General features: G+C 38.0%; 1 protein-coding gene across 1 annotated transcript in view; it reads right to left on the reverse strand.

Annotated features, from left to right (window-relative positions):
• Positions 1–6,134: 6,134 nt before the first annotated feature.
• LOC107570140 (SLAM family member 9-like) overlaps positions 6,135–14,512 on the reverse strand; it is a 35,005-nt gene continuing 26,627 nt past the window's right edge. Inside the window, exon 5 of the mRNA XM_016256339.1 lies at positions 6,135–6,316. Within this exon, the coding sequence (XP_016111825.1) occupies positions 6,168–6,316 (149 nt within the window). The 3' untranslated portion in view covers positions 6,135–6,167. The remainder of the gene's footprint in view (positions 6,317–14,512) is intronic.

The following is a 14,512-nucleotide window of genomic DNA, read 5'->3' on the forward strand; positions in this document are numbered from 1 at the left end:
GTGTGGTGGCTCTTGATGCCTTGACCCCAGCCTCAGTCCATTCCTTGTGAAGTTCACTCAAATTCTTGAATTGATTTTGCTTGACAATCCTCATAAGGCTGCGGTTTTCTCGGTTGGTTGTGCATCTTTTTCTTTCACACTTTTTCCTTCCACTCAACTTTCATTTAACATGCTTGGATACAGCACTCTGTGAACAGCCAGCTTCTTTGGCAATTAATGTTTGTGGCTTACCCTCCTTGTGAAGGGTGTCAATGATTGTCTTCTGGACAACTGTCAGATCAGCAGTCTTCCCCATGATTGTGTAGCTTAGTGAACCAAACTGAGAGACCATTTTGAAGGCTCAGGTAACCTCTGCATGTGTTTTGAGTTGATTAGCTGATTGGCATGTCACCATATTCTAATTTGTAGAAAAATGCCTACTTACCTACTATATAGTAGGAGACAAGAGTATGTGAAGAAAGTATGTCCGAAACCTCGGTATTCATGAAAGAGTAGGCGAGAAATCCACGGATGTCCTACTGCTTCAGTCCAGATTCTGAAGTGCTCATCGATGGATACTTTTCTATCCCAGGAGAGAAGGGTATAACTGCAGCCTGGAGATCTCCAAATGGGTGCGGGAACTCCAAAACGGGGTGGGAGCTCCAAAATAGGGCGTGGCTTCCTCCCATTGACAGATTTGTTGAGATAGTGAATTGGTGGGTTTTTGTTAAATGTGAGCCAAAATCATCACAATTAAAAGAACCAAAGACTTCAACTACTTCAGTCTGTGTGCACTGAATTTATTTAATACACGAGTTTCACAATTTGAGTTGAATTACTGAAATAAATGAACTTTTCCACGACATTCTAATTTATTGAGATGCACCTGTATTTAGATGTATAGGTAGCAACACTGTTTCTTTTTCTTTTTTAAATTTCACTCATTGTCTCTGCATTTTCTGTCAGCTTCCACTGAAAAGAGGGAAAAAGAATCAGCGGCTGTGAGGAAGCCTTTGGTGAATGAAGAGGATAAGCGGATGGAAATTAGTTCAGTTTGATAAGACACAAGTCGTTCACTGAGACTTGAACACAAAAACATATTTCCGCTTTTATTTTATATATCTACATTTTTCAAGACTGCGGGAACCTTGGTTTTTCAAAGGAAAGAATCTGTTGTCGCGGGGGTTAATTAAAATAAGAAATATCTTGATTTTTAGTTCTTTTAGCTTGTTTTAACTTATTTTTAGTTCTTTTAAGTCATGTTGAGGCCCCCTTGGAAGTTTGCTCTGTCCCTGAGAACCAATGCTCTAAAAGTAAAGTCATGTAATAGAATTCTTTAAGATCAATAAGCAGAACGGTAATTAAGAGCGTTTGATATATCAGTTAAAACAATAAACCGGTATCACGGTTATGCATCAAAAATAGTGCTGGGCAACGATTAATCATGATTAATCGCATCCAAAATAAATGTTTTTGTGTACATAATATATGTGTGTGTACTGTGTGTATTTATTATGTATATATAAAGACACACATATACAGTATATATTTAGAAAATATTTACATGTTTTTACATGTATATAGTTATATTCATATAATTTATATTAAAATATATAAACATATCCTATTTATCTTAAATATATACATGTATATGTGTGTATTTATATGTACATAATAAATATACTAGGGATGCACCGATATGAAAATTTTGGCCGATACCGATAACAGAACAAATGAGCATTTATCGGCCGATACCGATATGGTGGCCGATATATCGTGCATCCCTAAAATATACACAATACACACATATATTATGTACATAAAAACCTTTATTTTGGATGCAATTAATTTGTTTTAATCTGTCCTTTTTAGCTTTTAACTTAATCGTTACCCAGCACTAATCAAAAATAATATTTATCTGATCTGTCCTTCTATCAGTTTGCCCTGTCCTCTTGAGCTGCACGCAAAAACAAACACCACGCCAGTGTTTCATTCACAAATGACTCTTTCGAGCAGCTTTCTTTGAATGATTCATTTACTAAATCAACTTACTGAACTGTAAGGAACTTACTGAAATAAGGCATTTTTTGTGTACTGTAGGCTCGTGAAATGTCGTTTTTGACTGGTTGTGTGGAACTTATCATTCACTAAGCCTTGCTGTCATGTTTACATGTAGACTGTCTGCCTGCACTTGTACTCCTGCAGTCAAAAACACTGAGCGAGAAGCAATCAAGAGTAAATTACCTCAAGAAATGCTAAGTAATGTCTGGATTAACCATACATGTGTGTTGAAAAATCATATATAGTTGACAAAAAATGGGTTCAGTATGTCAGGAAAGTGAAAATGTGAAACTAAATTTAAAATGCAAACTGTGAGAGAGAGGCTTCACAACTAAAGAACGCTCATCATGCACAACTAGAAAGATAAAGCCTCGTTGTTTACATTTGGAAAAAAAAAAATTTCCAAACAGATAAAACAGTGTAGTATTTCTTTATTCATAAATTCAGTGTTTATCACTTTTTTAAGTAAAAAAATCTAAGTTTATCACATTTTTCGATAGATCATTACATTACTCTCTGAATTCAATGAGCAGCACAGAGAAATTCAAGCTCAGAGTTAACCATTTGCTGTTCGCTCTGTACATCCCAGATAGCAAAATTCCTGAGGTTCAGATCAGGCCCTCACCTGACAATCTCATCTGGCCCACATACCGCGTGAAATGATGGCACTTGGGCGGTCCGCTCCTGTTTGCCAGATTTGTGCCACAAGCAAGCCATTAGGTCCAATGTCAGTCATGAATAAACCAAATAAAGCAGAACTGGCCCAAATATGGGCCACATTGATTTTAATTCTGGCCCCGATCCGGCCCAGATCCAACACCTTGCTCCAGCCCACATACTGTGTAGAATGATGGCACTTGGGTGGTCTGCTCCTGTTTGCCAGATTTGGGCCTCAAGGAAGCCTTAGCATTGCCGCAGGTAAGTCAACCAAATAAACCAAAACTGGCCCTAATGTGGGCCACAGATTGTTTTTTTTCTAATCCTTGTCTTCCCCACATTCCTCATGTGGCCCACATGCTGCATGGAATGGTGGCATTTTGGCAGTGGTCCACAAGCAGGCCACTACACAGCCACATTTTAGCTAATAATGAACCAAATAAACCATAAATATACATGATCTGGGCCACACTAAGCCTTAAGTGAGTTATGCATTTAAAAATGTCCTCCCTAAATGTTCAAATTAAGTTCCAGAAATGTGTCCTACTTGATAAAATCATCCAAACCCAAGTTTTGCACAAGCAACAATTCAAATGTCACAGATAAATATTCAAAGACACATTCCAAGACTTTAAAAACAGTTCTTAACAAGTTTGAACCTAATGTTATGAAAAGGTTATATATCATAAGTCTTTAATCCAACAAGGGTAAATCCAAACACAATGTAGCACAGCAACATTTAAGACATATAGACGTAAGAGCAGACAAACTCAGTGAACATACAGGAACTTGAGTACACAGATCAAAGAAGGATAATTAACTAGGCACACCTGAACAGAATAATACGATCAACACAACAAGGGAAACGGTGCAAAAGGAAAACAAAGTCCAAATTAACAGAAACATGACAGAGCTAGCATTATAGTGCACTTCTCTTTTTATGCTGCACAGTACACATATAAAAAACTGCCATCAAAAGCATATTAAAAAAAAATAATTATTGCTTGTTATGTAGCCTTCTTAAGACTCATATCCAGATCACCCTGCATCAGTTAACTGTGTTGCATCCTACTAAAAGTAGCCAAATTCTATTATGCCATATTTACAATTTCAAACTTTAGCCAGTGTCAAGTGCTACATTCAAACCAGAAGGGGTCCTTATCTGTTTTATAATATATGGGGCATATTTGCCATGTCAAATGTGGGTCAAGTTATAGGCTTACACACTGATAAGCCAATGCTGACTGTGCCAAATATTTGCCAAAAGTGGCCCAAATTGTTATTAATTATTCAGGCAATATTTGTCATTTTATATGCGGGCAACTTTAGGCTCACAGCCACATTAGCCAGCGCTCATGGTGCCATATCTTTGCCAAAACTGGCCCAGATACGTTTGAGGATAACTGGGCCACATTTGCGACATCATGTAAGGGCCACTTTAGGCTCACAGCCACATTAGCCAGCGCTCATGGTGCCATATCTTTGCCAAAACTGGCCCAGATACGTTTGAGGATAACTGGGCCACATTTGCGACATCATGTAAGGGCCACTTTAGGCTCACAGCCACATTAGCCAGTACTCACTGTGCCATATCTTTGCCAAAACTGACCCAGATACGTTTTAATATACCTGGGCCACATTTGCTGAAACATATGTGGACCACATTTGGTTTACACCCTGATTAGCCTTTGTGGATAATGCCACATTTTTGAAGTTACTACGATTATTCAATAAACTCTGCTCATTTTAACATTGATTTGTTTCCTGCTTCCTGCTCTTTCCCTGCCTCTGTCTGATAAATTAATTTACTTTAATGTTCAAAGAAGCAGAGTGAGTATTAATGTTTCTACATTGCCAGTATTTGAGCTGAAATATCACAATGAAGGAGCTGATATGAACAGCTTGTGTTTGCATTTTAGGAAAATCAACATCAATTTATGAAGTTAGCTTATGTGATGTTCTCTCAAATATTTCAGTTGTATTGAAAATTCAACATTCAAGATGACTTTGGGAAACGAGTGAATGCAACTAGTGAAAGATAACTGCAGACATGGAGGGAATGGGTCTATTAAGACTCTTTTTATTTTCTTCTTCTTCTGTTGTTATGTTGCACATTAGCAACATATTAGTGCACTGCTGCCTCTAACTGATTTATTAAAGGCAGGGTAAGCGATTTCTGGTAGCCAATGTTGATATTTGAAATTACCAAAACAAACACGCCCCTACCCCAAAAGGGTCTTGCCCCTATTTTGATAGCTCCGCCCCACATATACGTACGCAACCCAGGCAACAATTAGTTCTGTGAAACAAAGCAAAACCAATGTTACACCCTGTTTACATCGGACGTGAGCGGCGCGGCGCAACAAATCCCGATAGAAAACTGCTGCCGGGTTCTATTTATGACGTGCTGACACACATTTCAAATGGTTTTCAATGGTCGTTTGATCGCGTCCAGTGTAGGCAGACTTTAGCTGTTGTAGACACGGTGTTACTCACCTATTGAGAAGAAACAAAGCAACCTTGGCGTCCGATCGCAGGCCACTGCTCCTTGAGTTCTCTCCAGCGCTGGAAAGCTGATCCGATATTTACACGGGTCCTACTTCTTGCCTTATCGTTCCGCAGACGTTTTCCCCTTTTGTTTTTTTTATCCGCCATCTCTATCTTTCTGTCGCTCAGCTCGACTAATGTTCGTCCCGTGCACTGAAAGCTCTCTCCTCAACATCACGAGTAGACACGCCCCTTATTGCTGATTGGCTACAAGTTTGTTTTGCTATTCGGCCCGAATCAGTTTTCTAAAGTGTTTTTGAAAAATTACATACCCTGCCTTTAATGTCATTGGTTCCTTTGTGGCTACTTGAATATTTTAAGTAAGTGTCACTCAAAGCAGTAAGTAAATTGTTTTATTTGCCTTGAAAGTAGCTGTAACTTAATACAACTTAGTAAGTATAACAACTAAGTAAAGATAACTAATTAAATCTAAGTAAGGTAAACTATTGGATTTTACAGTGTATATTCACTAAAGTATTCCTCTCTTTTGGTCAGTCGTTTCATGTAATAGTTGCAACCAAACATTATAATTACATTTATAATGTAATTTTTAATTTACATTCTTATAGCAGATATTTGTATTGCAATAAATGGCCTAGCAGTGTCTCATGTGTTTCATGGGGGAAAAAAGAGTGCTTAAACAACTGTAAGTAAAAGTCAAATTCAACAGGACACCAGCAGGGCCTTAACACGGTCTTGTAACAGCAGACAGAGCCACTTTAGAATGAATTATATTGTTAAAAAATAAAAGTGACATTCAAATATAAATGAACTGAAAATAAAAAATGTTTATGTTTAAAGAAAATTAATTCAAAATTACTTAAATATCATTTACTCATAAATGATATTTACTCAAAGGTGATATATTGTCTCCATAATGTCTCCAGTGGTTCAAAATCATCTCTGCCTTCCTGCAAATCTGATTAATCATTGTCTGATGGTGACTTCTGCTCTCTCTTCTGAAGACTTCTGGATCTGATGTCATAAACCAGCACAGCAACAGCAGCCACGCCCACCAGAGCAGAGAGAGCCAATCGGATCACAGCTTCAGTAAAACCACAACAGTGACAGTCTTATGAGAGAAGAAATGAGCAACGTTACAAAACAGAAACTTGATTTGTCTAGTTTGTGAAAAAAATATAAATATATAGGACCATTAAAGTACCTGAACATGTGATTTGGCTGAGGTCCAGATGTTGAGTCTGGTTGCTGATGGGATTGTTCACCACACAGCTGTAGGAATCACCCTGAAACTCCATAGGTAGAGAGAGACTGATGCTGAGATCAGACACACTGATGCTGGACAATAAACTGTTTCCTTTGTACCAGGAGAGAGTCATATGACCCACATTCACCACTGAACACAGAAATGCACATTTGGAAGCTGCTGCTGCTGCTGCTGATGATGATGATGAAGGATTTTTTGGACAGTAAATGCTGATGACAGGAACAGGCAGAAAAGCTGACAAGAGATATTAGAAAACAAATCTAATTTGCAGTAAGCAAACGGGCAATTTTATTGTTCATTATTTGATGTGTTGAGTGTAAATTGTGATGTCAGTCAGTGAGAGTCTGATACTAACAGCCTTGATCTCTCTCAACATTTATAAAGGATTCAACACCATTACTGAACTGAATCAACACTAAATGAACTGTAGGGAACTGCTGCCTTCTGTACAGCTGCTTATAGCTGAAATAAACTTGTTTTTAAACTGGTGAACTTCACACGGGTATTGATCTGAACTGAACCAGCACTGAACTGACTCGAGATAAATAATGACACTATTGTGTTTTAAAGCTGCTTTACAGCAGAATCTGAATTGTCTCCATGGTTGAGTTTCCGTAATTGATTCTGTTGTTTGCCTGTTTATCTCTGTGAAATCGCTATAGAAATAAAGGTGATAAAGGTGGTTCATGTTTACACAACTGTTGTAAACAACTGTTTACACAAAAATATATTGCAAAAAAATTTACACAATGTAATTTCCACCACAAGCTGTAATCAAATAATAATAAATGTGCTGGAAATGTTCATGAATTTCAGATAACAAAATAAGAAAGAAGACAAAAATAACAATTTTCATGTTATGATGCGCATGCAATGTCGGCCATTAGTAGAGAAATTAAAGAGAAACTAAATAGTGAGAGTATGAAAAGTGTTTTTGACTCACCATAGACAGAAAGATTGAATGTGTTGAGCGGTGTCTCTAATCTGCTGCTGCATACTTTATAAACTCCAGAGTCTGTGGTTCTGGTGTTTGTGATGCTCAGAGATCCAGTCTCATTGTCCAGCTTCAGTCTGCCTCTGAATCTCCCATCAGCACTATTATTATGAAAAATGCTCATTTTGATCTTTATGTTGATTTCAGCAATGAGAATTTGTCCAAACCGCCACTCGATCTCATCATTCGGCTGTATATCAGTCGCGTTTAGAGTAACAGAATCTCCCTTCGTCACTGATACTGACTGCACTGCATCAACACCAAACACACCTGATCAACAAACAATAACTGTTACTCAGAATGAGGGTTTGACCTTTTAAATAATTTTATTTCAACTAAACTATCAACTATTTGTCCATGCAAAATAACTCTTTACTTTGCACCAATTTGAGTTTATAATTGAATAATTCAAAATAAATTAAACCTTATACTGAAAGGGACCATGGGGAACGTTCAGCATGAACACAAACGTACTTGAGTACTTTAGTCAGACAAAACTTGAAAACATTAGATGCCAAATGAGTGATGAAAATAAATACTCAGATATTTGATCATACAAACAGAACTGAAGCCATAATACTTGCCCGAAAGACTCCACAAGCACAAGCAGAAGAAAACAAACGTCTCAAACATTTTCTGAAGAGTTTCACAAGAGATTATAATAATGGAGTTCTGACTTTTGAAAATGCTTTGTAACAAAGTGAATGAAGCTGTCTGTCTGCAGTGAAGGGCTTTAGTGAAGCTCTGCAGTGTGAATAAACTCCTCCAGTAGCTCCTCCCTTCACAGACTGAATAGCCTATGACTTCTCAAAATGACAGTTTGATCTACAGAAAGAAGAGAATGTGAATACTTTCTAAAAGCATGACTTAAACGTTCACATGTTCTATTATTGAAACAAATATGATCTTTTAGGCCAGTGGTTCAGTTCAGTTCAGTTCAAGACTCATTAACTAGGGTGACCATATTTTAGTTTTTCAAAACGAGGACAGTCGGGGGCGGGGTTCGTGTGCGGGGGGAAAGGGGCGGGGCTTCGCCTAACAGTATAAGTAGCCAGGTTTTTTTTGTTGCTTATTTTGTTTTTATCATTAAATAAAAAGAAAACAAGTAGAAAGAATAGAAAAACAATAGGGAATGCTAGCGTTAGAGGGTCATTTTTAAATAAAAATAAAACAAGTCAATAGAACAGAAAAAGAATAGATAATGAAAGTGTTAGAAGGTCATTATTTATAATAAATAAAAAGAAAATAAGTAGAAAGAATAGAGAAAGAGAATGCTAGTGTTAGAGGCTATTCTTTCTTTATAAATAAAACAAGTAGTTAGATAGAATACAGAGTGCAAATGTTAGAGGGTTGTAGCGTCTGGACCACTCAAACACACAATATATATTTTGTTAGCTAGATTTAACAAATACTCTGTAACACCCCAGGAAGCCGAACAGGCCCCTGGTTCCATGGCAACCCTGACACCCGATACATTTACGACCTCCTGGAATTTAGGTGAAGAAAATCGCTTCCTTGCCCATATGCTCATAACTGGAGTCACTTATTCATGCAGATTTATGCTACAAGCTTTTGTAGAATTGTACAGTAAGGAAGTTATTTCCTTTAACCAGGAAATTAACGTTCTTAGAATTGACAAGACAGTTGACCCTGAGAGGTCAGCTAAATATCTACAGCGGATCTAAAATATTCATAATTATAACTAGTTATGATTAATTATTCATATTTCCCATGAGCTGATTCGTTACAGGGTCAAGTTCTTTAATAAAAAAAAACTAAAAAAACAAGGAGATAAAATTAGAAGTAGCATTAGAATAGAGAGTGCTAGAATTAGAGGGTCAAATGAAGATGAAAGAGATGTGTTTTCAGCCGTTTCTTGAAAATATTAAGGACTCAGCTGCTTGGATTGAGCTGGGCAGGTCATTCCACCAGGAGGGAACAGTTAATGTAGAAGACCATGAAAGTTTTATCATAGGTAGATGCAAAATGTTTCAATACAAGCATTTCAGTTAAATGTAATAATTTATGCAATATTTCAAACCTTTAACCCACTTGGGAAAATCAACCCATGGCAACAGTTTAAAAGTAGCCCAATTCTGTGGAAAAAACGCGGACTTGGCAACCCTGCATCCAACATAAGTATGGGCCAGAATAAGGAGAGATGACTGACAAGACCATGCTGGAGTATTTGCTGCTCAGCAGATCCTGAGCTCATTGACAAATATCTGATCTCGTAAGATGTGCTCCCTTTACACAGAATGCGTGTGATTGCGAAATTGAAAGTGAAAGTAAACAGCGCAAACGCTCATTCAAAAATATTTAAATACACCGCATCGTGAGAGTGGCTCCCCGATGCGCCAAAATTACACTGAACAAAATTATAAATGCAACACTTTTGTTTTTGCCCCCATTTTTCATGAGCTGAACTCAAAGATCTAAAACTTTTTCTATGTACACAAAAGGCCTATTTCTCTCAAATATTGTTCACAAATCTGTGTAAATCTGTGTTAGTGAGCACTTCTCCTTTGCCGAGATAATCCATCCACCTCACAGGTATGGCATATCAAGATGCTGATTAGACAGCATGATTATTGCACAGGTGTGCCTTAGGCTGGCCACAATAAAAGGCCAATCTAAAATGTGCAGTTTTATCACACAGCACAATGCAACAGATGCCGCAAGTTTTGAGGGAGCGTGCAATTGGCATGCTGACTGCAGGAATGTCCACCAGAGCTGTTGCCCGTGAATTGAATGTTCATTTCTCTACCATAAGCCGCCTCCAAAGGCGTTTCAGAGAATTTGGCAGTACATCCAACCAGCCTCACAACCGCAGACCACGTGTAACCACACCAGCCCAGGACCTCCACATCCAGCATCTTCACCTCCAAGATCGTCTGAGACCAGCCACCCGGACAGCTGCTGCAACAATCGGTTTGCAAAACCAAAGAATTTCTGCACAAACTGTCTCAGGGAAGCTCATCTGCATGCTCATCGTCCTCATCGGGGTCTTGAGGTGGATGGATTATCTCAGCAAAGGAGAAGTGCTCACTAACACAGATTTGTGAACAATATTTGAGAGAAATAGACCTTTTGTGTACATAAAAAAAGTCTTAGATCTTTGAGTTCAGCTCATGAAAAATGGGGGCAAAAACAAAAGTGTTGCGTTTATATTTTTGTTCAGTGTATATACAATATTAAAACATTTAAAGGAGTGGACACAAAAAAGAAACGGGAGCGAAAAAATGTTGCGGGAGCAGGCGGCAATGGTTAGCGATTCAGTGGGAGTGGGATTAGGAAAACAGCCGAATCCCGGACATTTTTGGCAATTAAGAAATTCCGGCCGGATATATTTGGTAGGTCCAAAAAGAGGACATGCATCCATTTTCTCAGCAATATAATTTGATTTATATAGTGGGGGAAATATTTATTTGATCCCCTGCTGATTTAGTACGTTTGCCCACTTACAAAGAAATTAAGGGTCTGTAATTTTTATGGTAGGTTTATTTTAACGGATAGAGACAGAATATCAACCAAATAATCCAGAAAAAACACATTATATAAAGGTTAGAAATTGATTTGCATTTCAGTGAGTGAAATAAGTATTTGATCCCCTACCAACCAGCAAGAATTCTAGCTCCCACAGATTGGTTATGTGCCCATGTGGAACACAGATTAGTCCTGTCACTTTAAGAAGTTACTCCTAATGTCAGATCGTTAGAAGTATAAGACACCTGTCCACACAATCTGTATCTTCCATTCCAACCTCTCCCACCACCATGGGCAAGACCAAAGAGCTGTCAAAAAATGTCAGAGACAAGATTGTAGATCTGCACAAGGCTGGAATGGGCTACAAGACCATCAGCAAGAAACTTGGTGAGACGGAGACAACTGTTGGTGCGATTATTCGGAAATGGAAGAAATACAAAACAACCATCAATCGGCCTCGGTCTGGAGCTTCGTGCAAGATCTCGCATCATGGGGTAAGGATGATCATGAGAAAGGTGAGGGATCCGCCCCGAACTGCACGGGAGGAGCTTGTTAATGATCTTAAGGCAGTTGGGACCACAGTCACCAAGCAAACCATTGGTAACACACTACATCGCAATGGACTGAAATCCTGCAGCGCCCGCAAGGTCCCACTGCTCAAGAAGGCACATGTACAGGCCCATTTAAAGTTTGCCAATGAACATCTAATTGATTCAGAGAAGGCTTGGGAGAAAGTGCTGTGGTCAGATGAGACCAAAATTGAGCTCTTTGGCATTAACTCGACTCACCGTGTTTGGAGGGAGAGAAATACTGACTATGACCCCAAGTACACCATCCCTACAGTTAAGCACGGAGGTGGAAATATTATGCTTTGGGCTGTTTTTCTGCTAAGGGTACAGGATGACTTCACCACATTGAGGGGCAAATGGACGGGGCTATGTACTGTAAAATCTTGGACGAGAACCTCCTTCCCTCAGCCAGAACACTGAAGATGGGTCATGGATGGGTCTTCCAGCATGACAATGACCCGAAACATACCGCCAAGGCAGCAAATGAGTGGCTCAAGAAGAAGCACATTAAGTTCATGGAGGGGTCTATAGCCAGTCTTCAGACCTCAATCCTATAGAAAATCTGTGGAGGGAGCTGAAACTTCGAGTTGCCAAACGACAGCCATGAAACCTTAAGGATTTAGAGAGGATCTGTAAAGAGGAGTGGACCAAAATCCCTCCTGAGATGTGTGCAAACCTGGTGAACAACTACAAAAAACGTCTGACCTCTGTGCTTGCCAACAAGGGTTTCTGCTCCAAGTACTAAGTCATGTTTTGCTTGGGGATCAAATACTTATTTCACTCACTGAAATGCAAATCAATTTCTAAACTTTATATAATGTGCTTTTTCTTGATTTTTTGGTTGGTATTCTGTCTCTATACATTAAAATAAACTACCATAAAAATTACAGACCATTCATTTCTTTGTAAGTGGGCAAACTTACAAAATCAGCAGGGGATCAAATAAATATTCCCCCCGCTGTAAAATGAGACAAACCGCAGATCCAGATCGCTCCACAAATGTAAGCTCCTCTGTCCATGTAATTTTCAACTGATTTATGAATAAGAACGGAAAATAACCGCTCCACTTCACATTATTGTCCAATGAAATTTGAACTTCTTGTGCCAGATCATGATTGGTTGGTGTATTATACATGACAAACGGGCCTTGATGAATTATGTAATAATCTAAAATAATTCAATCAACACACTAGCTTTGATTATTGATGAAAAAAGTTTAAACTGAACAGACTGTGGAATATCAGTCAGTCAAGCAAAACGCACGCAACCCATAGCAACGCCTCAGATTGACAGACATGTAAAAATAAACAGGAATTTTCAGACTTTTGAGCAATTAATTACTGTTTTGTACACATTGTCATGCAAAATTCAAATGCGTTGAATTATAATTTATAATTCAAATTCACCCCTAGCTATGAGGTCCCGTAGACCTAGTCCTTAAAGATAATAGCACCCCTAATGGTGAGATCAGACAGACCTAATTTACATCAAATGGCCTAAAGACTTGTGAGCACCAGCATGCCTAGATCCTATAGATAACATTATCATCAAATGTTTTAAGCAGCGCCTGGTCACGAGAACAAGTGATATGTAAACATTCACATGTAATTAACTCTTAGTAGGAAGAAAGTAATCAGTAGACAGATGCCATTATGTTCACATTAAATGCCCAATACAATGTTTTTCATATGATGTTATGTCAGGATGTAGGATCAGCAGATCTTAAACAGATTGTTAAATTTGTAACCCCACACACAACAGACATGTATGAAAAATGTGCTAAAATAGTCACGATGAGAGATGAAGATGAAACTAAGAGCAGAGTGGAATATAAACCATAAAACTGTGAGACTTGATTCACACATTTAGAGCTGGAGCTCAACCTTCTTGTAAACTAAAACCGTTGGTCTGATTTCACTCCATGGGTCTGATGATGATGTCTAGTCTCATCCTATAGTCTAGTGTCATAAACCAGCACAGCAACAGCTGCGATGACCAATGGGCCCAGCTAATAATAATATTAGCTATAATATTAGAATAATCACAGCTTCAAAAGTTTTACAACAGCGGATACAGTCTGGAAAGAAAAAGCGCATTGAATCTGAATTGTGCATTTAGGGTATCTTTCAAACAGACTTATTTGAGTTATTATGAGCTCAATCAGCCATTAATAGGCCTATGTAATAATATGAATATTAGGCTGTGTTTGGACAAAGAAATCTATGTGATTTTAGACTTGAATCAGGCCACTATGAAGAGTGAAAACATAACTATAGTTTTTACAACCTTACACTACCTGATTGAGATACAACATGATATTTTAAAGTTGGATTTGTCCCATGAGAGATCAGCCTGATAATAAACACTAACAAAATTTCACAGCAGATGTACCTGGACTAGTATTGAGATTATCAGTGTGTTTGATGGTTAAATTGTTTACTGCACAGCTGGATGACACACAACTGGAGCTTGGCAATCTTTCTGCTGATGAGAAACTTTGTGTAGTAGTCGCTGATAATGACAGATGTTACTGTAATGTTATTGTGCCGATACTAACAGTCCTGATATCTATTTATAATTAAAGTTGTCAGTAAAATACAGTGGTGGAAAGAGTACTGAAAAAATATACTCAAGTAAAAGTACCTTCCAAAAAATGTAGTGTGAGTAGAGTAAAAGTACTTGTCCAAAAAACTACTTGAGTAAGAGTAAAAGAGTAGCCCATTTCAAAGTACTCATGAGTATTGAGTAGTGAGTATGGCAAGCCGTTTTAACATTTAATCTGTAAGCCGTACTAGTATCTATTTTCATGGTACTAGTATCTATTTTTTAGATTCTAGTATCTTTTCCATTAAGTACTAGTACTTATTCATTAGGTACTAGTGCTTATTCTTTAGCTACTAGTGCTTATTCTTTAGGTACTAGTGTTTATTCTTTAGGTACTAGTGTCTTTTGTAAAGTTACTAGTACTTATTCATTAGATACTAGTACTTA

This window comes from Sinocyclocheilus grahami, unplaced genomic scaffold, assembly GCF_001515645.1.
Source record: "Sinocyclocheilus grahami isolate Dianchi unplaced genomic scaffold, SAMN03320097.WGS_v1.1 scaffold1421.1, whole genome shotgun sequence".
Lineage (NCBI taxonomy): Eukaryota > Metazoa > Chordata > Actinopteri > Cypriniformes > Cyprinidae > Sinocyclocheilus > Sinocyclocheilus grahami.